At 37.1% G+C, this 26562-nt stretch overlaps 2 protein-coding genes across 2 annotated transcripts; both read right to left on the minus strand.

The window, feature by feature from the left end:
* Window positions 1-1232: 1232 nt before the first annotated feature.
* Window positions 1233-2240, minus strand: LOC101423953 (keratin-associated protein 4-3-like). The gene has a single exon (XM_004468621.1). It carries the CDS (start codon window positions 2238-2240, stop codon window positions 1233-1235), a length of 1008 nt encoding a protein of 335 aa, XP_004468678.1.
* A 20421-nt stretch (window positions 2241-22661) lies between these two features.
* LOC101412714 (keratin-associated protein 13-1-like) lies at window positions 22662-23177 on the minus strand. The gene has a single exon (XM_004468601.1). The coding sequence runs from the start codon at window positions 23175-23177 to the stop codon at window positions 22662-22664; it is 516 nt and encodes a 171-aa protein (XP_004468658.1).
* Between the last annotated feature and the right edge of the window lie 3385 nt (window positions 23178-26562).

Consider the following 26562-nt stretch of genomic DNA (forward strand, 5'->3'; position numbering starts at 1 on the left):
ACTCCAATGAGGGAGTAGCTCCCGATTTAACTCGTGCCATCAGGGGGGATGGGCAGCGGCCTTTACAATGTGAAACACTCACTGCAAATGGGCTGTCTCCTCTTTCTGTTCTTCCAGGGATATTTCAGGATGCTCTTCTGGTCTCCTGGATCCCCCAGACAATTGATTCAGAGAACTCGGGATGATTAGTAACTGCGCCATAGGGTGAACTGACTCTTGGAGTTCCTTACTCTGCCACAATTTCATCATTCTCACTCTATATCTTTTAATGTAGATAACTATGTGCTCCCCCAAAAAGGAAAAGTTATCTAGATCCAGAATATCAAGAACTAACATCTTCCTTCTCACTCTATATTATCTACTCATGATTATTACCATGAACATGTTCCCAGTAGTTCTCAGGTGATGTCTAGTATAAAAACACATAAATTTACAGTGACCCAATAGAAAGAGAGAGTTAAGCACTTCAGAAGAAATAGCTCTTAGAAATTTCATTCCTTTTATTATGATATAATGCATACATGTTCATGTCATCCATACTTATGATAGTTGTTTCTTATACCTGATACTACATTCAGTTAAAAGTTAATGCTTGCATATGTATGAAAGAGGTTCACAAACAGTATTTTGACCATCTCTTCACCCAAAACAGCCAGGCTAGTACTTGCTGAAGCATCACTGTTATCTCTAGAACTTTTCTTCTTGAACCAAAAAAGTTTAAACAGTTAAGCAAAGTGAATTTTCTGGATTAGGCTGAAGAATAAAAATGACTCAGACAGAAGAATAAAGGGTAATCTCCAGCTCAAGTTCTGAATGTACTTTCCACAAACTCCAGAGAACTAACTCTGTGTTGTCAAGGAAGATCGCCTAATCTTCCAAGGAAGAACCCACTCCTCAAGTTGAGTGTATGTGTGTATGTGTGTGTGTGTATTTAGGCAAAGAACAGTGGACTTGAAATTTCCAACAGACATCTCTTGAAAAAAAAATAACAAGACTTGTGATCTGATATCAGAGTAAATTAGTTTATTTGAAGAAAACAAAAAGACTTAGTACATTTTGAAGAAGGGGAGACAGAAAAACAAAAAAGAGAGGGTACTTATAAGACAAATTCTTTTTTCTTAAAAGGATATTGCTTTAATTTTCACTCTTCAAGGTAGCAGGGTATAGATCCAAGCCTGATAATAGCTGAGATTGACTGAGAGAGAAAACTGTGAGGTTGTGGTCTTCAATCCTTAACAAACTGATCTGCAGAAACTAGATGCACCTGTTGGTTGGTAACAGAAAGACTGGCAACTCCTAGAAGGAAAGTATGGTGGGCAGCGGAATCCTGATCTGTAGCTCAGAGAAGGAAAGCCACAGACTCCATAACCCTGGGTTCTCAAGCCGCTTGTTCCACAACCCAGTGAGTAGGAGCTTCCTGTTCCATAGCCCAGGGAGCAGCTGCTGCTGGGGCCAAAGCTGAGAGATCCAGTGTAAGTTGTCTGGCAGGGTCTGCAGGAAATGGAGGTCCTGGGTTGATAGCAGGATGTCTGGCAGGGGCTGGATACCACACAGGACGTCTGGAAGTTGCTGGGCTTGTAGCAGGGCTCCTGGCAGCCACTGTAGAGAGAGGAACCTAGATGGCAGGTGCTGGGCTTGTAGCAGGGCTCCTGGCAGCCACTGTAGACAGAGGAACCCAGCTGGCAGGTGCTGGGCTTGTAGCAGGGCTCCTGACAGCCACTGTAGACAGAGGAACCCAGCTGGCAGGTGCTGGGCTTGTAGCAGGGCTCCTGGCAGCCACTGTAGACAGAGGAACCCAGCTGGCAGGTGCTGGGCTTGTAGCAGGGCTCCTGGCAGCCACTGTAGACAGAGGAACCCAGCTGGCAGGTGCTGGGCTTGTAGCAGGGCTCCTGGCAGCCACTGTAGACAGAGGAACCCAGCTGGCAGGTGCTGGGCTTGTAGCAGGGCTCCTGGCAGCCACTGTAGAGAGAGGAACCCAGCTGGCAAGTGCTGGGCTTGTAGCAGGGCTCCTGACAGCCACGGTAGAGAAAGGAACCCAGTTGGCAGGTGCTAGGCTTATAGCAGTTATCCTTACAGCCACTATAGAGAGAGGGACCCAGGTGGCAGGTGCTGGGAGAGCAGAGGTCAGTGGTGTAAACCAGGTTGCTGGGACAGGAAGAGCGATAAGAGGAGCCTGAGTAGCACAGGTTGCCACCAAGGGAGCAGGAGGAGAAGTTTCCAGAGTAGCTTTTGGAAGTCATGTTGACAGGAGATGCAAGTACTGCTAAGCTACAGTGAGAAGATGCTCTGATGTCCCTGCCATCTCCCAGTGATATTTATATACCTTCACCACACTGGGTGTAATGTTGCAACAGAGACCTTCCCCATTCTTGTGCATGTCTTTTCGTGAAACTAACTAATTAAATTAGTCTATAATTATAATTTAATAGATTCATGTATTTTTAACTGAAGTTTAATCATTATTGTTTATAGAAGCTTCTAAAACTTCTATGAACTTCTCTTTTTTTTTTTGAAAGAAGGTGTGGTTTGCCTTCAACAACATTGGTCATGTTGCAAATAGTGTCCTTCCTTCTTCACTGGGCTTGTCTAAGGGGATTTTGAGCATGAGTGAGGCAATAGTTACCAGCCCAGCCGTCATCAGCGCCCTTCCCCATTCAATATGCTTTAAATATGTGCTATCATAAAATCCTCGCAACAACCTTATGAGATAGGAATCATTGCCAACTTAAGAAGGAGGCCATAGAGGCTCAGGGAAATTGTATAATGCCTCCACGTCATAGATGCAAGAAGTCACGGACCTGGTGTCAGAATCCAGGAATGCCTAATTCCAAACGCTGTAGTGATCAGAATGCTATACTTATACCTTGAGAAGCTTGTCCTCTCTGCTTCTAGAATCACATGAACAGTTGAATAGCCAGAAGGATAAACAATATTTCAGGGTGATAATATTTGCATTTTAATTTATATGCCTACCTAAGCATGCCTAACTCCTTTCTGAAGTCCCCCAAAACTGCCACTGAATGAATAGCTACTTAATTTGTTTTTTGCTTCTTTAATTTTTAGAATTCAGATTCACCATGGATATTCTTATTACAAACTCTCTTCCTTTTGCTCATTTAGTTTATCATTAGCAACTCACATTTTATCTACCATGGAGTTATTGAAATATTTCTCTGTCTGAATCAGACAATTCTTTGGCAAACACTGAGACTATCACTGGAAATAATTGCTAAAATCTGGTATACCTATAGTCAGTCAACTACCAGTGATATACATTTGCAAAAACTTGAATTTTAATACTGCGCTAACCTTTGCCAACTCAGTTGGGAGTGAGGAATTAGATCCCTTAGAGAGTGATTCATTTCATTCCTTGCTGAGCTTCTTTGCTCATCCTTCTAGAAAGACAAAGCAGAAAATAAAAGCTTATCTTCATATTGAATAGTTAAAATTATCCTTATCACTATAAAAATCAATGACATAAAGAAAGCCATAGAATTAGAGAAGATATCTTTTCTTCACTTATTATAATATCCAACTTTCTGCCTAAAGCATCTTTTTGAAATTGGCAATCAAAAAGCTATTATGTAATTCGATCTTTTCCACCTGTTTCATAGATGTTTGTTTCTTCTTATCTATTACAATAATGGCTTATCTGCCCATTGTTTTGTTCACAAATTTCTACCAAAAAAATTGCTCATTTCTTGTCTTCCCATGCCTCCAAATCATTCCCATCTCTCACGGCCAAATTTAAATTCCTCTTATCTGACAAGTGTTCATCTAAACTAAGTTTTTATTTTTTATTTATTTTTTATATTTTAAAAGATACTTAGATTACATAAATGATACATTAAAAAATATAGGGAATTCCCATATACAGCACTCCCTATACCTCCCACATTTTCTCACATTAATAGTATCCTACATTTAGTGTGGTACATTCATTTCAATTGATGAACACATTTTGGGGCATTGCCACTAAGCATGGATTATAGCTTACATTGTAGTTTATGCTCTCGACCACTAAATTCTGTAGGTTATGGCAAGGTATATAATGGCCTGTACATGTCATTTCAATATCATTCAGGACAATTCCCAAGTCCCAAGAATGCCCCCATATTACAGCTCTTTCTCCCTCTCCTGCCCTCAGAACCTCCAGTGACCACAGCGACCACGATGATATAATTTCTTCCATTGATAGAATCACACAAAGTGTGTAGTAGAACACCGGTGAGTCTACTTTAGTCAACAGTTCATTCCCCAATCCTGAGGATTCTGCAGTGGTGATGCCCACCCCACCTCTAATTGAAAGGGGACTGTGATTTCATAGGGAAGATGCTTGCAGTTGAAGACTCTCTCTGTTCCTTGGGATGGCCATTGTCCATCATCATTTCCTTTTTAGTTGTCCCTGGGTGAGTTCAATGAACTAGAGAATAGGTGTTGCAACTCCATTGAGATTTACGTCTCTTGGACATACACCTGTCAGCTCTAGTACTAATTTTAGGTTCAAATTGAAGGGTCAGAAGAGGCATGTGTAGGGAAACCACAACTGAGTTGAACTCTTATCACTCTGGGGAGGGTAGATTCCAAAGTAGGGCCCACTGGCAAGGCACCAAACTCCTGAGCTATTTGCCCTGATTTAAACTAGGTTTTAACTATTTCTGGGTAAGGATCTCAGTATCTCATAAGCTAGTCCATCCAGGTGAGTTCTCTCTCTCTCTCCTCTCTCTCTCATGCACACACACATACAAGTGTGTGCATCATGGAGAATTAGAAGGAATGTCTTTTTGAAATATGACATGGGTTGTGCCTGATGAGTAAGATTTCGGTCTTGGAAATTGCAGGATAGACAATGTGTGGGAAGAGCAGAGTATATGGACATTCCTGAAGGCCACTGATGGTGTTTATAGCCTGCTTTGACCTAACACCTGGCACATAGTGAGTGCTCAAAAATTATTTTTGAAAATGAAAGAATACAAATAAAAACATGAATTTTTCATTTTTATTTAAATATCCAAAATACATTTATGCCCAAAGAAATTTTTCTTTTATAATTCACTTTTAATTCATGTTAAATGAATATAAATGTCTTCCATAATTAAATATAACCCCCAAGTTAATCATAATCAGTAATCAATATCTATTAAACTAGTGAACTACCTATAGCAGATGAACATAAAGAAAGAGATTATGGCTTTAGGGTAGGCATTTCCTGAACATTTTTCATGTTCCTTGCTTGTGAATTTGTGTTTTTCTTTCTGTTACATAAAGCCATGGTATCAGAGAAATTATAACTGGAAAGTGCTTGTCAGTTAGCTTAGCCACAAGACTGAGTATAACTTCACGTTCCAGTGGTACCTTAATTATGGCTTGTTTCCATCATATTAGGGATGCGAAAACCACAGACATACTAGCCCGGCACTTTCCTTAAATAAAATTCTCCATTATGACCAGCTACTTACTAACTTCCCTGAATTACTCTGGCACTAGAGTGTTCTGTCTTCCTCTATTCTGTTAGGCACAACAGTGTTGTTATTTTCCTGATAAGGTGGCCAGTAGTGTATTATAGACACTGCTAATCTTAGTTTAAAAATTTCTCAAATTTTGTGTACTTTTAAAAAAGCATATAGTTGCATTACTTAAAAATTAAGAATTTTCTATGCATTCCTTTTGTAACTTTTCATACAATTCTAAAAATCTCAATAGTCATAATTGTAAAAGTTAATATTTTCCATGCATTCCATTTAAGGCAACCTGCACATTAAGAATACTAAATATTGAGTGTTACTTCTTCAGTAAATAAATAAAAAAATGTCCCTTTGAGAATGTTAACTCAAATTTTTTTATTATGCATGTGAACATGTGCATACATAGGCCCACAATCTTTGAAAGTAATAAAAAGTAAAAACATTATGTTTATAAATGTAATGAAATAGAAAATTTTGCCAAAATAGTTTGCATCACTTTACGTTAAATTTTTTGCAAAGCTATAGGTCTGAACATGCTTTCATAAGTAACATACTAATGCCTCCTAACATGTTTCTGACTTGCTTAAAGAATATAGAATAATAATTTGTGATATGAGGAAACTGTGTAATACAACCAGAAAACTGTGAGATTGGGGTTAGGACACAGGGTTTGTTGTGTTTTTTGGTTTTTTTTTTTTTGCCCAATTTCTTTGTACCACATGAAGTTTAAGAGAAATTTTATGCTTTTTAGCCCCGCTATCACACATCTTACATTTGTTCATGTCCTTCTAAGTAGAGGTTTCTGCTTTATAACATTGAATGTCTTGACTTTTTCTATTTTCTTCATTTAAGCTATATGAATATGTTCATTTTAAAAATCAAGATTTCACAAATTTCAGGGCTTGAAGTGATACCAGACATCCCATTCCAGGCAAAGTTTCCTTTGTAGCCTTTCTCAGTTATTATATCTTCTCTCTCCAGCCTGCAACTTCATTCTCACCCATCTAGAGTTTTCTTTTTAGTCTTATAAGCATGGCCAAGCTTTTTTTATCCCAAATTGCTAAATAGTGTCCCCTTCCTCCCTGATGATATAGCTCTCATTTTTTAAAGCCAGAATTCTCTATAGGGTTATGTGATCAGTTTGTCAACTATATCATTTCCTAATTTCCCTTCAACAAACATCCTGTTTCTATCTGGCCCACTAATCTTGGAAGTTGCTCTGACAAGGTCAGGTCAGTAATGACCACCAGTCTGTAAATGTAATGGACATAATTAGTATGCTTTTATAAGAATGTTTAACCACATTCAACATAGGTGACTATATCTTTAATCTTTTTTTTTTTTCTAGCAGCAGATAGCTTTATTACACTCCACATCAGCATGTCTTTAAATTTAAGGATTATTCAAAAGTACATTTTATAACTTTTCCATAATTTCAATACCTGAAAACCTAACATGGTTTAACATCTGTTGAAGTGGTCATTTTCAGCAAACATTTAGAAATCCAAATTTTCCCATGGCATCATAAAACCCTCTCCATCACCTTAAAAAACTTATTGCAGGGAGTTATCCACTGCACTCAGAACATGCTATATCAAAATAAAAATAACACTATTCCACACTATACTGTGTATTATTTAATAAATATATCACACCCACACCAACACATCCCCACAAGAATATTTTTAAATGCATAAAATAAAATTACAAAGGAAATCAGTTACTTATATTGACATACAGTTACTAGAATTAAAAAAAGATATACTACTATAAATATATGTTTCTTTCTTAACACTTTAAATAATAATCCATTACATCAAAAATATAGGAAAGTTAAATTTTAATTTTTGAAGACATATCACTGTGCAGACTGTTGATCTTGAATATGAACATTAAACTATGGTGTAGTATTTGATAAGGCAACACATATCATATCAGGCATTGATTGAGTTGAATTTTTTCTTTTTTTTTTTACACTTTTTTATTAAAGTTAATAGATCACAAAGAATGTTACATTAAAAAATATAAAAAACATACGAGGTTCCCATATACCCAACTCCCCCCCACCCCATCAATTTTGTAAATTGTATTTTTTTGAAGATATATATATCACACAAAAAATATTACATTAAAAAAACATGAGAGGTTCCCATATACCCCCCACCCCCCATTCCCCACCAGCAACTTCCTCCATTATTGTGGCACACTCATCGCACCTGGTGAACACATTTGGAGCACTGCTGGATTCTCCCCCAGTACATACAGTAGGTTAAGGCAGGATATATAAAGTCCAGCATCTGACCCTGCAATATCATTTAGGACAACTCAAAGTCCCAAAAATGCCCCCATATTACATCTCTTCTTCCCTATCCCTGCCCTCAGCAACTACTGTGGTCACTTTCTCCTCCTCAATGCTACAATTTCTTCTATTACTAGTTACAATAGCAATAGTTTTATAGTAGAACATCAGTAGGTCCACTCTAATCCATATTTTATTCCTCCATTCTGTGGACCCTGGGATGGTGGTGTCCACTCCACCTCTAGATCAAGAGGGGGCTTAGATTACACATGGATGAAGGATGCAATTCCTCTGCTTGCAGTTGTTGGCACTCTTGATTCCCTGGTGTGGTGGTTGACCAGCTTCACCTCTGTGTTAGCTGACCTTGGTAAGTCCAATGAACCAGAGAGTAGGAGTCACAACTCTGCTGAGGCTCAGTGCCCAGTTGGCACATGGGCAGTCCAGAGATTCAAGTCCCCTGAGTATACATCATCCCTAGCCCCAACTGCAGGTTCATTAAAAGTGACAAGAGCCATGTGTGGGAAGGACACGTCTGAGTCCAGCTCCATCACACTCAGGAGCACAAATTCCAAAGTAGGGCCCTCTGACATGGCACAGAACTCCAAATCCATCTGCCATGACAATATACCCTGGAGATCTCCAAAGCCTTCAGGAGAACCAGCACCTAGGATTGTATCTACTTTGGCTCTCTCTGGGGTCCTGCTGAGGTGTGTATAAGCATGACCCCTCTGATGACCACCTGACTCTTTTTGGAAGACTCTTAGCCATATAAACTCATTTGTCTTTGCCGTTTCCCCCATTTATTCAAGGTCAAAAAGCAGTTTTTAACACTTGATCCAATATGTAGGTTGAGATATTCTGCTGGCCTGAGTTGACCCTTTTATTCAAGGTCTCTTTCTAGTTGCATCACCAGTTAGTGATTAGTAGTAATCCCTCGGCACTAGGGAGACTCATCCCCAAGAGTCATGTCCCATACTAGGGGTGTCCTTAATCTTGAAACATGTTCATCTGTGTACTTTCATCATGTCACAGTCCTGGTTTTCACAGTCGTTTTCCATATAACTCTCCACCTTTTTCTTGGTTATAACTAATTGGCTTCCAGTCCATACTGTTTAAGTTCCCCATGGCTTGGTACTGGTGGCTATATGGGGATGTCACCTCCTCTCCATGGCTTAAAATACCATCCATATTCTCTGACCTTCAAATTGTTTTCAGTCTATGTTTCCTTTTATTTTTTTTCAGTTATTTTTTCAGAATTCTAGACTTCTAAACCCTGTTATTCAACTACATTTTGCTATTTCCACTTGGATGTTTCATAATCAAGCTCAATTTTTATGTGTATGAAATTGAACTTTTGCTCTTTCCTAGGGAAAAAATAAAGTAAGTTTTTTCTCATTTTAGTAAGCGGCATATCCTCCCACTTAGTTGTTTAACTGAGATACCTTGGAATCTTCCTAATATGAAATCCATCCCAAATAGTGCTCATTTTATCTCCCAAATGTGTCTTAAATCTATCCAGTGCTCTTATTGCTTTCCCTCTAGTTCAGGGAATCTCAACCTCAGCATTATTGATATTTTGGGTTGGATAATCCTTTGGTATGGAGAACTCTCCTGTGCGTTGTAAGATATTTAGCAGATCATTGGCTCCTACCTACTAGATGCCCATAGTACCCCTCTCAGCCATGACAATAAAAATGTCTCCAGACCTTGCCAGATATAGCCTGGGGAACAAAGTCATCCTCAGGTGGGAACCACTTCTCCAGGTCAAAGAAATCTCCTCTCTCGGTGGTACTACTGAAGAAGGCTTTAAGATGGTCAACCTCATTTCAACAATGTTCTCTCCTAAAGTTTTTTTCTACACTCCTGCCATATTGATCTCCACAAAACAAAAAGATGGGCATATCAATCTACTGGTTAAACTTCCCAATTTCTTCCCATGATACTGTGGGGAGTTTTGTGGATCCCAGAAAGGATCATATTCTTAGAGATAATCCATTCTTGTGGGAACCTTTAATTGAATTGGATTCAGTTGGGAGGGGATACTTGACTGGATTTCTTCAGTGAGGCATGAGTCTCTTGCTGGAGTTCATTATAAATAGAGGGCTAGGAGTAGAGACAGATGGGAAAAAAGTGACAAAGACACTAAAAGAAGGCAGCCTGGAATGAATGGAGAACAGAGGTGCAGAGGAAGCTCCCAAGAAGCTAGGTCCAAGTTGCAGTTTGAAGCTAAATAGACACAGCCTGGAGAAGGGAGAGATGAGTTGACTAGCATAGTGTCCTGCCATGTGCCTGAACGCCCACAGCTTCAACTTGTTAAGACAGCGTCTCTTGATGATGCCATGATTTGGACGCTATAATGGCCTTAGACCTATAAGCTTTTAACCTAATAAATTCCCATTATAAAAGCCAACCCATTTCTGGTACAATTCTTGTGCATTAATTAGCAAACGAAGGCATTTCCTAATCCACTTAATGAGAAAAACACAAATCATCTACCTGCATGATTCTCAAGACTGCATGATGTTCTCTCTGCCTATGTCTCTAACCTCATTTTCACACCATACTCTTTCCCTGTCTTACACACACCCTGGCCATTGTTCATTTGCTATTCTCTTGAATGGCCTTGAATGCCATTTATACATCTGGATAATCAAGATAATTAAATCTTTTCTCACTTGCTAGCCACCATAGTCCAGGATAAATTGTCTTCTCCTGTTATGTCTTATCATCCCTATATACATAATCTATAACTCTCATCATGTATTTATTTTTAGATTGTCCTCTAGACTAGAGAAGTGCTACTCAAATAAGCCAGTCCACATTTGTTATATCTTCCATGAGGTAAGTAACATATATCAATATGTAAATCAATGCATGATCTCTTATATTAAGAAATCTTATACTATTAAACGTCAGTTCAACTAAACTGTGCATATGGCAAAGTCACTTATTTACCCTGGTATATGGCACACTCTTTAAGTGGCACATCTCTGAATTATAAACTCTAAGGGAAGCAGATGTGGGGCAAGGACAGAGTCCCATCTCATCCAACACTGAATCATCAGCATCTAGAATAGTCAAAGTTAAATAGTTATTATTTAATAAACACTTAAAGGATGAATTAGTAAATTGATCAACCTTAACTTCTGTTTAATTTCAAATGTAAATCTCTTATTTTATCCTGTCCTTAGACCTCCAAACTTATGTATCTAGTTGCTCGATGCAATTAGATGTTTTCAAGTGGATGTTTTATAAGAACAGCAAAGCCCATAGAGTCACGACTTCAGTCTTTATAAACTTCACCTGGCCCATATCTGCTTCTCCCCTTTGCATCTTATCTGACAGTATACCATCTACCTTATTCTAAAAATCATATTCCAGGGAGATATCCATGACCTTCCTCTTTCTTATTTCCCAACTCCAGTCAGCATGACTTGACTTTTTAAGTCCTAAACATTTTTGACTGCTTTGCTTTCTCTGCAGCTTTCCTATCATGCCATAATTCAGCTCTTTTCCCTCTACTACTGCAGATGGTCCTCATTGTGTACTTGGCCTTTAGTCTTGCCAGTCTCAGCTCTATTTCTAAGCATTTCTCAGAAAGGTATTTCTAAAAGTGTACATTGGACTTTTCAAATTCAAATTCAATTTTCTAAGGCATTTCCTAATCCACTTAATGATCCTATGATCTGGCCCCCAATTACCATATGCCTGGCATCTCCATGCCCTAATTTTATATTCAAGAGGTGCCAAATTGTTTCACCTCAGATTAAGACTGAGGCAGAGAATAAATTAGTCAAAGATTTCTCCTCAAAGAAGTTCAGAATCAGCAGATAGTATGAGAATAGGAGATAGGAAAGATAAGTTTGGAAACAAAGAGGAGCCAGTTCACAGTGATCTCCATAAGCTGTGATGGGGTTTGGACATTCTTTTAACTAAAGCTTAAGAAGCTCTTAAAAATAAAAAATAATTTTTCAGAATTGATTTAGTGGCAAAATACATGATCCTTGTCTTTCTTGATGGAAAACCAAAACAAGGCTCAAAGTAAGGCAAACTATACATAATCCATTTTATTCCACTTAGAGCAAATATCCTTATTTTGTCCCAGAAATACACCACTGGGTTTGATCAACAATTCTGCTCTACTAACTTCCATATAGATGATTATTAAAACCCAGTAATATTTATAGAATGTGACAAGAAGAAGGAGACCTACTACCTGGAGAAGACCTTACATTTAAGGATTTAGCAAAAGAAGCAGCCCACTAAATACTAAAAAGAAATGGCTAGCAAAGTGAAAAGGAAATTGGAAATGTGACAAAGTTGAGTTAAAATATGTTGCAAATAGAAGAAAGTAGTCAATTCTGTCCAGTGCTCCAGCAGGGTCAGTTTAGACCACCTACTGGATTTTATGCACCTCACTATCAATGAGTAGATATTTTGTTTTAACTTGAAAAGGCCACAATTTCAATAATGTATTTTATTACAATTCTCTTCTTAAGTCATTTCTAAAATGACTTGCCATATTAAAAAGCATGTACTTACATTCAGTAACAACTATTAATATGTGTGATATAAATGGTGCATAAAAGACAAAGATATCATTGTATGATCATGATATTCATTTGATTTTTATGGAAAAATAATTCTGCTTGGCTCATTTTACCAGCTGGATGAGTATGGAATGCCTCGTATTAGTGGACTTAAATTATATTAGCTAAGAAGATGGAAATTTCAACCCAAATACATTTAAAAAGTAATCTACTATCAAATTTATAGTGTGTAAATTTTTAATGGTCCCTTAGGGGCTGTGTTTATAAGCAATAAAGCAAATACCGAATTATTTTCTTCAAGCATATTAAAAACTGCTGAGCAAATAAAAAGGTACAAAGCAATGTTGCAAATAGGCACATTTCCATATAATGTCAGGGTGGGCATGGCATCTAAAGACCCTCTAGAAACCAAACGACAGCAATGTAGGTATACAAAGAAAAGCAGCCACTGGTGAGGACCAGGTATTAATGGCAGAGAGCAGAGACTGCCTCGGAGGATAACAGTATAAAAGAAATATTACAAAAGAAGATAAATAGAAAAAGCATTGAAGAAATTCTGAATTAGGTTACATCCAGGGTAACAATTATATTATAAAGGAAGTGGATGAAACCACATTTATTTGCATATTTATGATTGGGATGAAATGAAGTATCCTATTTTGTACCATAATAAATATTTAAGATGTTTAGGAATTGAGAGGTGAAATATTTCATTTTAAGCTAAATAAAAGAATATGATATTTGTGGCTCATCCAATTCAAAGTTAGGTCAAGGGCCCCCGTGCATTTATCTTTTGGACATAAGTTGCACATATTTAAAGACTAATAATACTTAACATTTACGGAGTGCTGCTTTCTGTATGCAAGCACTATCTATGTGAAAGCACTTTTAGGTGCTTCATATATTTCATCATTCAGTCTTTGTTGAAACCTAGGATATAAATACTATCACCTCTCTTTTACCTGGAAGGAAATTGAATTTTTAAGAGTGACCACAACATGTGAAAGACAAGCTAATAAGTATTAAAGTTGGGGATTCAAAGATACACAATGTTTCTTCAGGATTCACATGTTTAGATAGTTTAAATGGTTTTACTCTCATACCAGCCCAAATAGTGTGCAAGTGAAAAAGTGAACAGTGGGGATCTGGGGTAGCTCAGTGGTTGAGTGCCAGCTTTCCACATACAAGGTCCCAGGTTCAATCCCTGGCCCTGGCACCTCAAAAAAAAAAAAGAGAAAAATATGAACATTATTTTCTAAATTCCTAAATCTTCTAAGGAATGATCCTGAAGCGCAAAAAATCAAAATATCCTCTACATGGGGAAACCAAAGTGGGGACCATGGAGACCCAGAATGTGCTAGTCTGATGATCAAGCAACCCCTTTACCTGGAGGACTGCACAGGAGCTCAGGCACAGTATGGAGGTCAGCTGGTTATCAGGCAGGAAGTCCTGATTTCTCTGCCTTTCTAAGCATCTTGCTGAGTAGAATTCCATTTCATGACTTCAGTAAATGCAGGATTGCTGTACAAACCATTTTCCTCCTGACAATCGGTTAAGAGAACACTTCCACATTATTCTCCTGGAATGAAATTTGCAGCTCCCAAGGAAGTACTAAATGTGGTTTGGCTGTTTGTTTCTCCTGCTCTCTCTAGTGTAATAACAGACCACGGAAAATCACCCTAAAATTGTTGAAGCGAAAGCATTTTTCAAATTTGGCTTGTAGACTAAAGAAGATGAACAATCAATGACACCTCTTCACCTTGCAATATCCATAGGATGCAAAAAATAAAGTCCCGTGGAATCAATTTTATAGTCAAGACATTAACCTCTGTGGTCATTTGCCCAGCAGGAAGAGTAAGCTGTTAAAAGTACAGAATCAGCCACTATTCACTTCTTTTTATCATTATGACTGTGATAACAACTTCCCCTTCAATTATAAAAGTAGGGTTATTTTGCTCATTGAGTACCAAAAAGAGAGTGCATATCAGAGATAAATTTAGGTATTGTTGCTTTGCAGACATTCTGGGAAATAAGGGCAATATTTCCTTATTACCTTGAGTATGGATTGTGATTAAAATTGATATTGACTAAAAATTACAATATTTTCTAGCCCAAAAGAGCTGGGGAAATTGATGCTGAGGATCTGTTAACTATGTGGAGAAGATGGAGAAGAGAGAGAAAGAAAACTATAATTCTCTATCCCTCAACTTCCTGGAAATTCTAAATATTTTGGGGCATATTTGAAAATTCTTAAAAGGGGAAGAAAACAATCTTATTTAAATTGGTGTTACTGGCTGGATTGTGTCCCCAAAATGATATGTTGAAGTCTTCAGAATGTGACCTTATTTAGAAATAGGTCATTATAGATGGAACTAGGCAAGTTAAAATCAAGTGACTCTGAAGGAGGGTTGGTGTAGCAGTTGGATATGGTTATGAATTCCAAAAATAGATATTGGATTATGTTTGTAATCTGGTCTATTATTGGGTGGGACTGAGTTTTGATTAGGGCTTTGATTGGACCACTTCATTAGGGCATCAAATCCCCACCCCTTGGTGGGTGGGGACTCACAGATAAAAGGCACGCAAAGAACAGAGTTGGAGCTTTTGATGCAAGGGTTTTTAATGTTGGAGTTTTGATGTTGGAGTTTGATGCTGGAGTGCTAAACTGGAGTCCCAGGGAAAGAGACAGAGCCATTGGTTTGATTGTCTACAGCTGACCTTGAGGAGAGAGGCAAAGCCTAGAGAGCCTTATAGTCTAAGGCTGACCTTGTCGAGAAAACAGGAGCTGAGCCCAGAGGAACCGAGGAAGTCTGAGCCCTTGCAAAGTCGGCAGTTATCTTGCTCCAACACGTGAAAATAGACTTTGGTGAGGGAAGTAACTTATGTTTATGGCCTGCTATCTGTAAGCTCCTACCCCAAATAAATACCCTTTATGAAAACCAACCAATTTCTGGTATTTTGCATCAGCACCCTTTTGGCTGACTAATACAGTGGTCCTTTAATGTACTATGACTGATATCCTTATAAAAATATATACAGATCCAGAGACTGAAGGTGACTATATGACAATGGAGGCAGAGTTATGCCATAACGTAATAAACACAAAGTATTACTGGTCCCTGCCAGAAGTTGCAGAAAGGGATGGGACAGATCCTTCCCTTCAGATTTCAGAGGTGACATGACCCTTCTGACCCCTTGATTTTGAACTTCTAGCCTCAGTACTGTGAAACTTTATTTTATAGCCTCAGAATTGTGAGATTTTTTTTTTAAGCTAACCAATTTGTGCTACTTTTTAAGGTAGCCTTAGGAAATGAAGATACTTGGTTAGTCTAGTATTTCTCATGCAAATATCTCATCTATTAACATCTCTTAAGACTCTTAGTCCAAGAGATAAACTTTTGAAAGTAACATTTTTATCAAATTTATTACCACCCCTTAGACTCTTAGCCCATGAGATAAACTTTGGAAAGTGGACTCTTAGTCCAAGTGATAAATATTTGGGATCAGAGTGGAGGTATTTTGCTAATCCCAATAGGAAACAAAGTAGAGACTGAAGGGAAAATTTACAAATTCCCAAATAAAAAGGTTGTGAACATAGAAGAAAATAATGTAAAATAAACAAAATTCTAACCATTTTACTTTATTCACAACCGTTTATCCACCCTTAACAGACTGAGCTTCTACCCATCGATTATAACTTCAACTGTTACATTAAATGACATACTTTAGAATTCCTGTACTAATTGTCCAAAAATGCCCACTTTACCCTTATAACATTACGTTATCAATCAAGACATTTTGATATGCTCTCAATGTATGGCTAACTTTTTTTTTTAAACTTTAAGAAAATGATTACGGAATTACAGGAATTTGAAAAGAAACAGTACATAGAGTTCCTTGAATCCTTCATCTGGTTTCTCTCAATGGTGACAACTTATCTAACTATAGTATAATATTAAAATCAGGAAGTTGACATTGGTATAATACTACTTACTTGACTACAGATATTTTGTTTCACCAGTTTTTCATGCTTTCATTTGTGTGCGTGTTGGTACAATTTTATAACAAATATCAATTCTTGTAACTACTTCCACAATCCAGATACAAACCTGTTCCATCAGTGGTTAACTTTTTAATGCTAGAAAAATTTAAAAGTAATGAATCAGAAATATAGGCTACATATTTTGTTCTTTTATGTTTACAAAATAGTTTTTAATTTCATTAAATCTGGCATCTTTAAAAAGAGTGAAGCTTGTTTTTCTTAAGTAATGACATTAGACATTTATGTAGCATTGGATGTGTGGAACAGGGTAGGATAGAAAGATCAAGGTGAAATAGCATATCTCTATGTTTTAATATTTTTCCCCAGTCACAAGCAGAAGCAGTGCCACTACAGAAGTATACATTGATAAGGTAAAGAGATTTCTTTCTGAATGCTGCGCATAATTTCTTTTTTTAATCATAGTTTCTTTATAGAGAAAAAAATGCATTCCTACTGTTGTACACATGTATAACTGTGTTTTATAATTAACATTAATGATTTCACATACTATTGTCAAAAATATTGTGGAAGACTTGAAATGGGAAAAGAAAAAGCAGAATAAATATTTGAAAGGTCAGGATATCTTCACCTTTCATTACCTTTGAAATAGATTATAATTTTGCATGTTGTGGAAAATTGATAATGCAGTGATCCTTCTCCACAGAAATGAGAATATTTTTGTCAGGAGGAATGCCACTGATATTTATTCTGTGTAAGTGGTCACTTTGCATCAATTTGTAAATTCTTTTTAGCATTACTGATGGCATACATAAGGGTATTTTTTGAATTTTCCTTTGAGTCAATTGGAACATGAGTTAAAAAAATCTTCTCTATGTGTTTTTTAAAAATTGGAGTAAGATTTTATCTTTTTGAAAAATTATTTCTTACTGTTTTTATGTTTTATATTTTATCACATTTTAAATATTTGCCTCTATTCCTTCCTCCCCAGGCCACATATAAGAATTTAAACTGCAATGGGGACATTAGCAGCCCACTTCCACCCACCACACATGCTACTATTAATGCACATCTTAAAATATGGGCAGGTCGATACTGATGGGAGGAACCTTAGAGATAAGAGATTATTGAGGGCCACCTCATTTTACATATTAGGAAGATGCCATCCAAAGAAATTAGATGATGTGTATAAAGCTAAAATGTAGTTAGCAACAAAACTAGGAATAGAACATAACTTCCAAGATATATTTTTTCTATTTGGTATATTTCACATTGCCATAAAAAAAGAAAGAATTAAGGGACTTAAAAACTCTGTTCTAACTATAGTAATACAGTGCATAGCAATATTCCTCTAAATTGACAATTTAATGTATATTTCACTGGAAAAGCAAGTTTATTTAAAACCCAGAGCATCTAAAAGATACACCAGAATATACTAATGAAGATAATACCATGCATCATTTTGGTGCCAGTGGGTTTATTTCCCTGAATTATCTTTCCCTGTCGTTTTCTACTTGCTAAGGGATCTACTTTATTGTCAAGGATGAGCCTTGAGAGAAAACATTACTAAGATTCAAAAATATTTTAATGGATAAATTAAATGGAAGGGTTAATGAAAAAAAAGTTTGCTTTTCTCTGTGTAAGTATAGGGTTTCTTCTCTTACGATAAGGAGTATCTTGAAACAAATATAGTTGATCCAGGCAAGGATAGTAGTCTAGTAGGAAAATGTTTATATTTGACTATAGTTGATTATGTAGGGGTATTTAGCATCACTAGAGGCTCTTGAGGTCTTTGCTATAAAATTCAATTGTGTAATGTTCAGTGAGTAATTGATATACACAGGCTGATTAGCAAAATATGAAAGCGAATTCTAGGAAGAACTTGTTTGGGTGACAGAAGCTGTTTGCACCACACAGAGGCGACAACTGCTCTATCCCAAGGCCAACGATTCCACATAAGTGACTGGTGGGGACTGTGGAAGGCAGCAGCTCTTTGGTGTGTGCATTTGACAGTCAAACTAGGGTGTAATTAGAGAGTAGAGGTATATGCAGTGCAGGATCAAGAATAGGGTGAGGAAAGTAGGAGCCTAGGGCATGCAATTTAAGATGAATTGTATAACCCTGAAACTGTGTACCTTAAGAATGAGATACTTAGCAGTAAAAACCCAGTTGGTGGGAGGGGAATAGACATAGAACAGCCCTAAGGGGATAGTCAGAGAAACTTCCAGAGCAGTAGTATGTAGGGAATAGTGAGAGGCATGGTTGCTTTTCGAGAAGATGGATGAAGTATTTTGAACTTGACTGATGCCTCACATTCCTTCAATCCAGATTGTAATGCTCTCAAATCAAAGTCTGCATTCCTAAACCCTATACTGTAAGTGTTAGCATTTTAGTGGAATTAGAAGTGAGTAAGTCCCCAGTGACATGAGTAAGCACATTAATTTTGCTACTAAAGAATGACATACTAAGAACAATTCCCACATATAAATGTAAAGGTTCTTTTGTGATCGCTGCTGTCTTGCCAACCAGGACATAAAGCTCAGGCTTTTCAGGCACCAGTGCTGCTTCTGCCTTGATTCCCAGTCCTGCAGAGATAGGCAGTCCCACTGGTAATTATTACATAAGCACATGCCTCTTATTGCTCAGAGTTCATAACTAAGTAATAACAAAGAACATAGAGTTTCTTCTCCCACCCCTTCCTTCATCTCCACACCAAATTCTTGCAAGGCATTGGGTTGTGGCTTATACAGGACCTCTTCCTGGAGCACTCACCACACCCAAATTTGACGCCAAGATAGTGGGAGAATATTTATCTCTCCCACTAGACATGAACCAACTCTTTAGACACAAAGATCTTGGTCATTTCTAATTTCCCAGCAGTTTTTCACATGGGGGCATTTTCAGGACATTGGATTTGTCCTGTATGACATTGCAATGATGGATACAGGCCATTACATACTTTGTCATAATTTACAAAATTGCTCGGGACATAGTGTAAACTATAATGGAAACTATAATACAGTGTTAGTGGCAATGCTTTAATAGGTGTTTGTCAATTGTAACAAATGTGCTACACTAATGAAAGATGTTGTTAATATGGGAAAGTGTGAGAGGGGTAGGGAGTGGGAATCCCCTATAGTTTTTATGTCACATTTATGTAATCTAAAGTTTCTTTAAAATAAATAAATAAAAGTAAAAGAAAAAGAAAAAAAAAGAACTCTAGGGCAAAGCTAAAAGACACACACAAAATAACTAAGGAATTTAATTCTGAACAAGAGCTGGTGTCAGCTTGGTGTATTAAGGGTATTAGCACTGGAATAGTTATGGATAAGCTGAATGAACTTGAGGGGTAAGTGCTATCCTTCACGGTTAGTTTTTTCTTTGCCAATGATTGACCCTAGTCTTCTGTTATACTCCCTCTCACCATCATCCAACCCAGTCTTTGACAATGTTATCTGATTTCCAGGCTCTATAGAACACTGCATGGTGGTTGTGGAAAAGAACAGAGTGTACAAAGAGCTGAAACTGAAAAAATAATTGGATATTAGCAGATATGAGATAACTAAGGAAAGATTACTATGCAAAGAATGAGAAATGCAGAGGATATTTATCCTGTCTGATCCCTGAAATCTGATTATTCACATTATGCTTGAAAAAGTTAAAATATTGAAAGTGTTCTAATGTATGAATGTCCTCTCCTATCCTTTACCTCCCACCTGAAAGATTTCTTTTTTAAAAGATTTATTTTTTATTTATTTCTCTCCCTCTTCTCCTTCTCCCCTCGCCCTCCCAGTTGTCTGCTCTCTGTGCCCATTCGCTGTGTGTTCTTCTGTGTCTGCTTGTTTTCTTGTCAGCGGCATCATCTTGCTGTGTCAGCTCTCCATGTGTGTGGCACCACTCCTGGGCAGGCTGCATTTTTTCATGTGGGGTGGCTCTCCTTATGGGGCATACTCCTTGAACATGTGGCTCCCTTACATGGGGGACACCCCTGCATGGCACAGCACTCCTTGTATGCTTCAGCACTCCGTGTATACCAGCTCACCACATGGGTCAGGAGGTCCTGGGTTTGAACTCTGGACCTCCTGTGTGGTAGGCAGATGCTCTATCAATTGAGACAAATCCGCTAATGGAGGCAATTCTCCAAGCCATTCTGGAACCATATCTTCTAAGTCAATGGGCACATCTTCCTTCTGCCCCAGATTGTTCTCAGTTTTAAAGACTGAGCCTTATTCATATCACTCTTTGTAGGGCTTGCCACTCTCTTTGCTTGGAATCAGAAAGTTCCTATTTAGAAGGTTTCTATTCTGTCAGGTTTGCTGAATGCCTTCCTAGGGCTTTCTCACTAGCCAGTCTAATGTGACATTTTGAATTTTGTTTTCCCAAGTGGTTCCTTTAGCCTATATTTTACTCCACATTATTTAAGGAAGTAGCAATCTATCCTCACTGTGAATGGCAATAATTCAGACTCTCAGGCCCTCTGTTTTTCTCTCTTTTTTTTTTTTTTTTACTAATAAAGCTTTTAACTGCCTGTTTATACCAAGATCAGTCAATGAGTCTATAGTACCCAGATGACACATTTTTATTAATTATAACTCTTTGGATGTGAATAAGAGAAATTTTATTTTAATTCCTTTATATCAACAGAAGAATATATTGTCTCACATAGCCAAATGACATGACAGATGGGTGAAGCTGGCTTATGGAATGATGAGGTCCAAAGGCACAGATATTCTTTCTATGTCATTCTCCTCTTTCCCTATTTGAATGCTATTTTCCATTTCTTGGGCAGACTTCTGTACACAGGGATTTATTTCCCACATGTCCATGCTTAGGCCATTATGGTCTTGAGTATAAGAAAAAAGAGATCCCCTTATTCCAGCTCCAGTTAGAAAGCTTGAGGAAGTATCCTGGTGAACCTGACTTAGGTCATGTGCCCACTACCGGACCATTAACTATGGTGAGGTTAGGTCTTTTGAGGTTAATGGATCAACTGGTTCATCATTATAATCATTTTAGAAGATGACATCGCCATTTAAATTATCTTAGAGTGTTATGGGGGAACAATTCATCAAAAAGAGGAAGTCCTTCACAAATTACATTATAAACAAATCAGAAAAGTTATCCAGGAAGACAAATCAATAAATGCTTGTGACACATGATTGGAGCAAATAATAACCTTTGATAGTTACTCTTCCATTCATTGAGAGTTTGTACTAAATATGTAATGAAAAAGTTTTAACCACATTCTGACACTATATCTTAGCTTCAAGACAAATGACTTGCTCAATTGAAAATAAACCTAGAAGGGTTCTTGTCTCAAATCCCAATGTCTTCCTTCCAAGATATATATTTTTTCTCATTATCAATGCCAAGTAATGAATAACAAGGACTCCTAATTAGATTATAAGATCCAGGATATTTAAAGTCATCTAAACTTACTATTCAATTCAGAAATCATTTATAAAAGATGCTAATCAATTTTTTTCTGGTGGAGGAACTCAGTAACCTAGAAGCAAAGCACTGATGTCTTAATAATTTTATACAATTACAATTTATAAGTATATATTTCTTTGTGCCAAGTCAAAATATGCTCCCCTATCACATTTGATTTCCTCTAAAATTTACCCTTTGAAATTATACACATACAAATTGAATAATCTCTTTTCCCATATATTTGAAGACATACAAAATGCTCCCCATTCCCTTCCATGTCTTCTCTTTTCCATACTAATATATAGAGGTTCTTCAAATATTTCTTATAATTAAATATTTAACCACATAATTGACATTTTTATAGACAAATTCTAGCTCCTAAATAGTATTCTAAAAATATATGCTCAGAACCAAATATAATTGTCAGCATAGGGTGTCCTTAATGAAAACTTATGAAAAAGTTGACTCCATTATGAGCATATTCCTGGTAATGCTGTTTAAAATTTACCAGCTTTGATGTGGAAGAGTATTTAGTTCTTAGGAAGTATGGTGACCAGAGAGCCTTTACATAAACAAGGCATGATGCCATTGTAGGTCCAAACTCATCTCCTAGGGAAGATAGCCTGAAGATTTAGAACCCCAAAGTAAGTTTACAAATTAAACTTTGCAATCAATAAAAAACAATGAAAACATATTGGATGCAATAATATATGAATTTATTAGGTCAAGCATAACTGAACTTTCATCCATTTTGTAAAGGGAAACCAGGATCACTTGTTTCAATATATAGGCAGTGGTCTCTGTATTTGGGTCATTCATTAATTCATCATCTACCAGAGGCAGTGTTTTGGCCAGTGCTTGACAGCCAAAGCTACGGTGAAGAGCTGATGGTAAAAGGACACTCAGCATGTAGATCAATAGAAGCCAAATCCACAGACTGGTCTGTAACAAGAAGACTGGCAGGTCCTTGAAGCCAAGTAGGTTGGGTGGCATAATCCTGAACCATAGCCAAGAGAAGGAAAGCCACAGATTCCATAACCCAGAGGTCTGAACCTACTGGATCCACAGACCGGTGGGTAGCATCTCCTTGATCCATACCTCAGAGAACAACTACTTCTGGAGCCAAAGCCCAGGGACCCAGTGTAATTCACATCACAGGGACTGCAGGGAATGGAGATCCTGGGGCGGTAGCAGGACGTCTGGCAGGGCCTGGACGCCACATAGGATGTCTGGCATCTGCTGGGCTCACCGCAGGGCTCCTGACAGCCACTGTAGAGGGAGGAACCCAGTTGGCAGGTGCTGGGAGAGCAGAAGTCAGAGGTGTAGACCAGGTTGCTAGGGTAGGACAAGCCACAAGGAGAGCCTCGGTAGTGCAGGGATCCTCCAAGGGAGCAGGATGAGAAGTTTCCAGAGTAGCAGTTGGAAGACATGTTGGCAGATTGAGAGCAGCTGAGTTAATAAGAGGAGATTCTCTGTGTTTCGATGTCATGATCTCTGGACTCCCAGTTTTATATACTCTTAGACCTGGGTGTGTCCACTCTTCAGTTGCCCCCTCCCTTCTTGCTCAACTTTTTATACAAGGATACCTCATCACATTATTGTTTAGTTTATCACACCCTTACATTCTTAATTGTACTTTAATCACACTGGTTCACATCAGCTTCTTTTTCTGAGAATTCAGTGTGGTTAGACCTTCAAAGGTTTAGGTCATCGTATTTGCAAATACCCTCCCTCCTTATTATGTACATGTACAGTGAGTCTTTGTCTTTAATATAATTACATAACTTTTTATTCATGTCCATCTGTTATCAGGAACATCAGTGGTTATTTCAAATTGTTCTTTTCCTCCTAAGCACATTTTAATGAATTTCTCCAAACACTACATTGAGTAGTCTCATCAATATGACAACCGAACCTTTTACTTTTTTTCTATTTGTATTAATCCATGTAGTTCCAGATATCCATTTATTTTGCTTAATTCAATTGTGGAGTCATTGTCAGCCTGCCTTTTAGTGATATGCTTGGCTTTCTTATAGCCTAAGCTCATGATCCGAATGAAAGGGAACAAATATCACCCATGGTATTAATGTCAGTAGATTTCTTTAAAAAGGGAGGCTCCTTAAACCATCCTCATTTTGGAAGCAAGAAAGAGAGACATAGTGAGCCTTTTTCATATATTAAACTTTAAAGAAGTTTTAAATTACAGAAAATTTACATCGGAAGTATAACGGATTCCCATATACCTCAACCCTTCCCCTCTCACATTTCCCCCTTTTAATAACACCCTACATTATTGTGGTACATATGATACAATTGATAAACACATGCTGAAGCATTACTAATAACCAAGGTCTATAGTTTACATTATGGTTTACAGTTTGCACTGTACAATTTTATAGGTTTTGACAAAATGTAAAATGACCTGTATTCTCATTGCAATATCATGAAGAAAATTCTAGTGCCCTAAAAATGTCCCATGTTCCACCTATTCTTCCCTCTCCTTTCAGAATCTCTGGTTACTACTGTCTTTATATCAAGGTTACAAGTTCTTCCATTACTAAAATAATAATAAGTCTACTTTGGTCCATGGTTGCATTCCCCTCTTATGTTTGCTCATTCCTCAATCTTGAAGATTTGGGGATGGTGATGCCCACTCTGCTTCAGATTGAGAGGGAGGCTTGGATCCCTTGATGCAGTTGGATGGAACTGTCTTGCTTGCAGTGGTAGATACTCTTTGATTTTAGAAATGGGGGTTGTCCATCATTGTCATTTTGTCCTGCTTTTGTTGAGACTTTGAATGGTCATGTTTGCCAGATCTGAGTTTCTCCATCTATTTTCTGATGAGCTTGTCTTAAATAGGCATTATTCTATATTTAAGCCCTAAAAATCAACTTTTAGTTTTTTGTTGTTATTGCTTTGTATTTTTTTAATGATGGGAGAAGAGATTGTTATTTGGAATCATTTATTTATATGTAAAATAACCTTTCGTAAATGCTAACATTTTCTGCAGCTGCTAACTTGAAAGAGTAGAGATACATGGGCCTTTAAACATCCTCTGATCAAAATACACATGAAAAAACTATGAATCAAAGAGGTTCAATAACTTCCTCCTAATTGCTTAGTTAGACAGAAGTAAAACTTAAGCTTGAACCATCACTTACTAAAGAAGAGTCAAGTTTCAAAATGCTCTGCAAAGACAAAAACAACCAGAGAGAGGATTACAAATTCACATTTAACGTGTCTCAGAAAACAATCTATTAAGCTTATTTATACTAATAAAGTATTATTATTTATTTATGCTTAATCAAGTATATATACTTGATTAAGTATAAATTATTTATTTATACTTAATAAAGTCTTCTTTACCTCTCTGAAGAATATTTGCATTAAACAGTACTCAACAGGGAAATTCCATGCATCAATGAACTTAATACATTTAAATTATATTTTAGATTTTTTCCCAGAATGAGAAAAAAGAACCTGGAAAATCCATACTGAAATTAATGAGAAAAAAACAAGGGGTGTGGTTCTTCTTGCCTGGTTTGTGTCCATTCTTCTTCTTTTGAATCTGACATTTTATTTGGTTTAACTACGGGAAATGGCATTCCTGGTTGTCATTGAAAAGAGTTCTTTAACTACCTGGAAATTAACTTACTTTATTCCAAAGCATGCTGCTTCAGAGCACTTAGTTACTTTGTTTTATGATTATCTCTCCCATGCAGGATCCAAAGTGTGGCATGCATCACATGAAGTGCCTGTGTGTAATACTTAAGCCATCTCTCTCTGATTCACTAAAATAAAATAAGTTATGCCTTGTGAACAGGCCCTTATTAAATGTACTAAGGAAGTAGTGCCACCCTCAACACAGGGGATTTCTTATAATGCCAGCCTTTAACTCTTTAAGAATGGGAAATATTTTTTTTCTTCTTATTAAAAGCTGATCTTCAATAAAAGACTTCCTGAAGTTCCACTGTTCTTGCCAACCCAGCTTCTTATGTCTAGGAATAAACATTAAAACAACTTGGGAATAAGTCAATGCCAATTAATATTTTCCCCACCCATTCTTAATTAGGTTAATGCTCTTCATTAGAGTTATTTGTGCACTTTATACAAAAGGCAATGAACAACTCAAAAATGCTAATAAAAGTGTCCATCTGAAAGTACATAAAAACAAAACAAAACAAAACTAGAGTAGCATTATTAGTTCAGAAGCGGATCCTGGAACTAATAAAACACTGTGTGCAGTATATATACAGGCAAAGTGTTTGCTTTTTTTTTTTTTGACTATCTGGAAATCTAAGAGGAGAAACACTTTTTTTTTTTCAAAAGAAATTGAGTAATACAGACATTGCAGCAAATAAAAACCGAACACTAGAATACAAGCCACAAGTAGCTCATGACCTTTTGACCTTAATTACTTAAATAATGCCTTTCTCAAGATTCACATAATAATGTAGCTCAGAATCAAGTTGGATTCTTACCTTGTAAAATATATTAATTAGTGGAGTTTAAATGGAAAGAGACATAAATGTGTATGCTTAGTCTGTCATGGTGAAGCTGAGCAGTCCTTTTTATATTAATTTTACTTATAAGCACTCCTTACACACAAAGCCAACATTTTCCCTTACCCCCACCCCTGGTAATGTTTAATCTACTTTCCGTGGATTTGCTATTTCTAGATATCACAAATCCAGTCTTTGTCCTTACGTGCCTTGCTTATTTCACTCAACTTAGTGTTTTCAAGGTTCATTCCTGTTGCATGTCTCAGTATTTAATTCCTTGTTAACATCCAAATAAAATTCCATTATATGTATT

The sequence above is a fragment of the Dasypus novemcinctus genome, chromosome 4 (genome assembly GCF_030445035.2).
Source record: "Dasypus novemcinctus isolate mDasNov1 chromosome 4, mDasNov1.1.hap2, whole genome shotgun sequence".
Classification (NCBI taxonomy): Eukaryota; Metazoa; Chordata; class Mammalia; order Cingulata; family Dasypodidae; genus Dasypus; species Dasypus novemcinctus.

Coding starts and splice junctions, on each gene's coding strand:
- LOC101423953 (XM_004468621.1), bottom strand. CDS start 2,240: ATGACTTCCAAAAGCTACTCTGGAAACTTCTCCTCCTGCTCCCTTGGT.
- LOC101412714 (XM_004468601.1), bottom strand. CDS start 23,177: ATGTCTTCCAACTGCTACTCTGGAAACTTCTCATCCTGCTCCCTTGGA.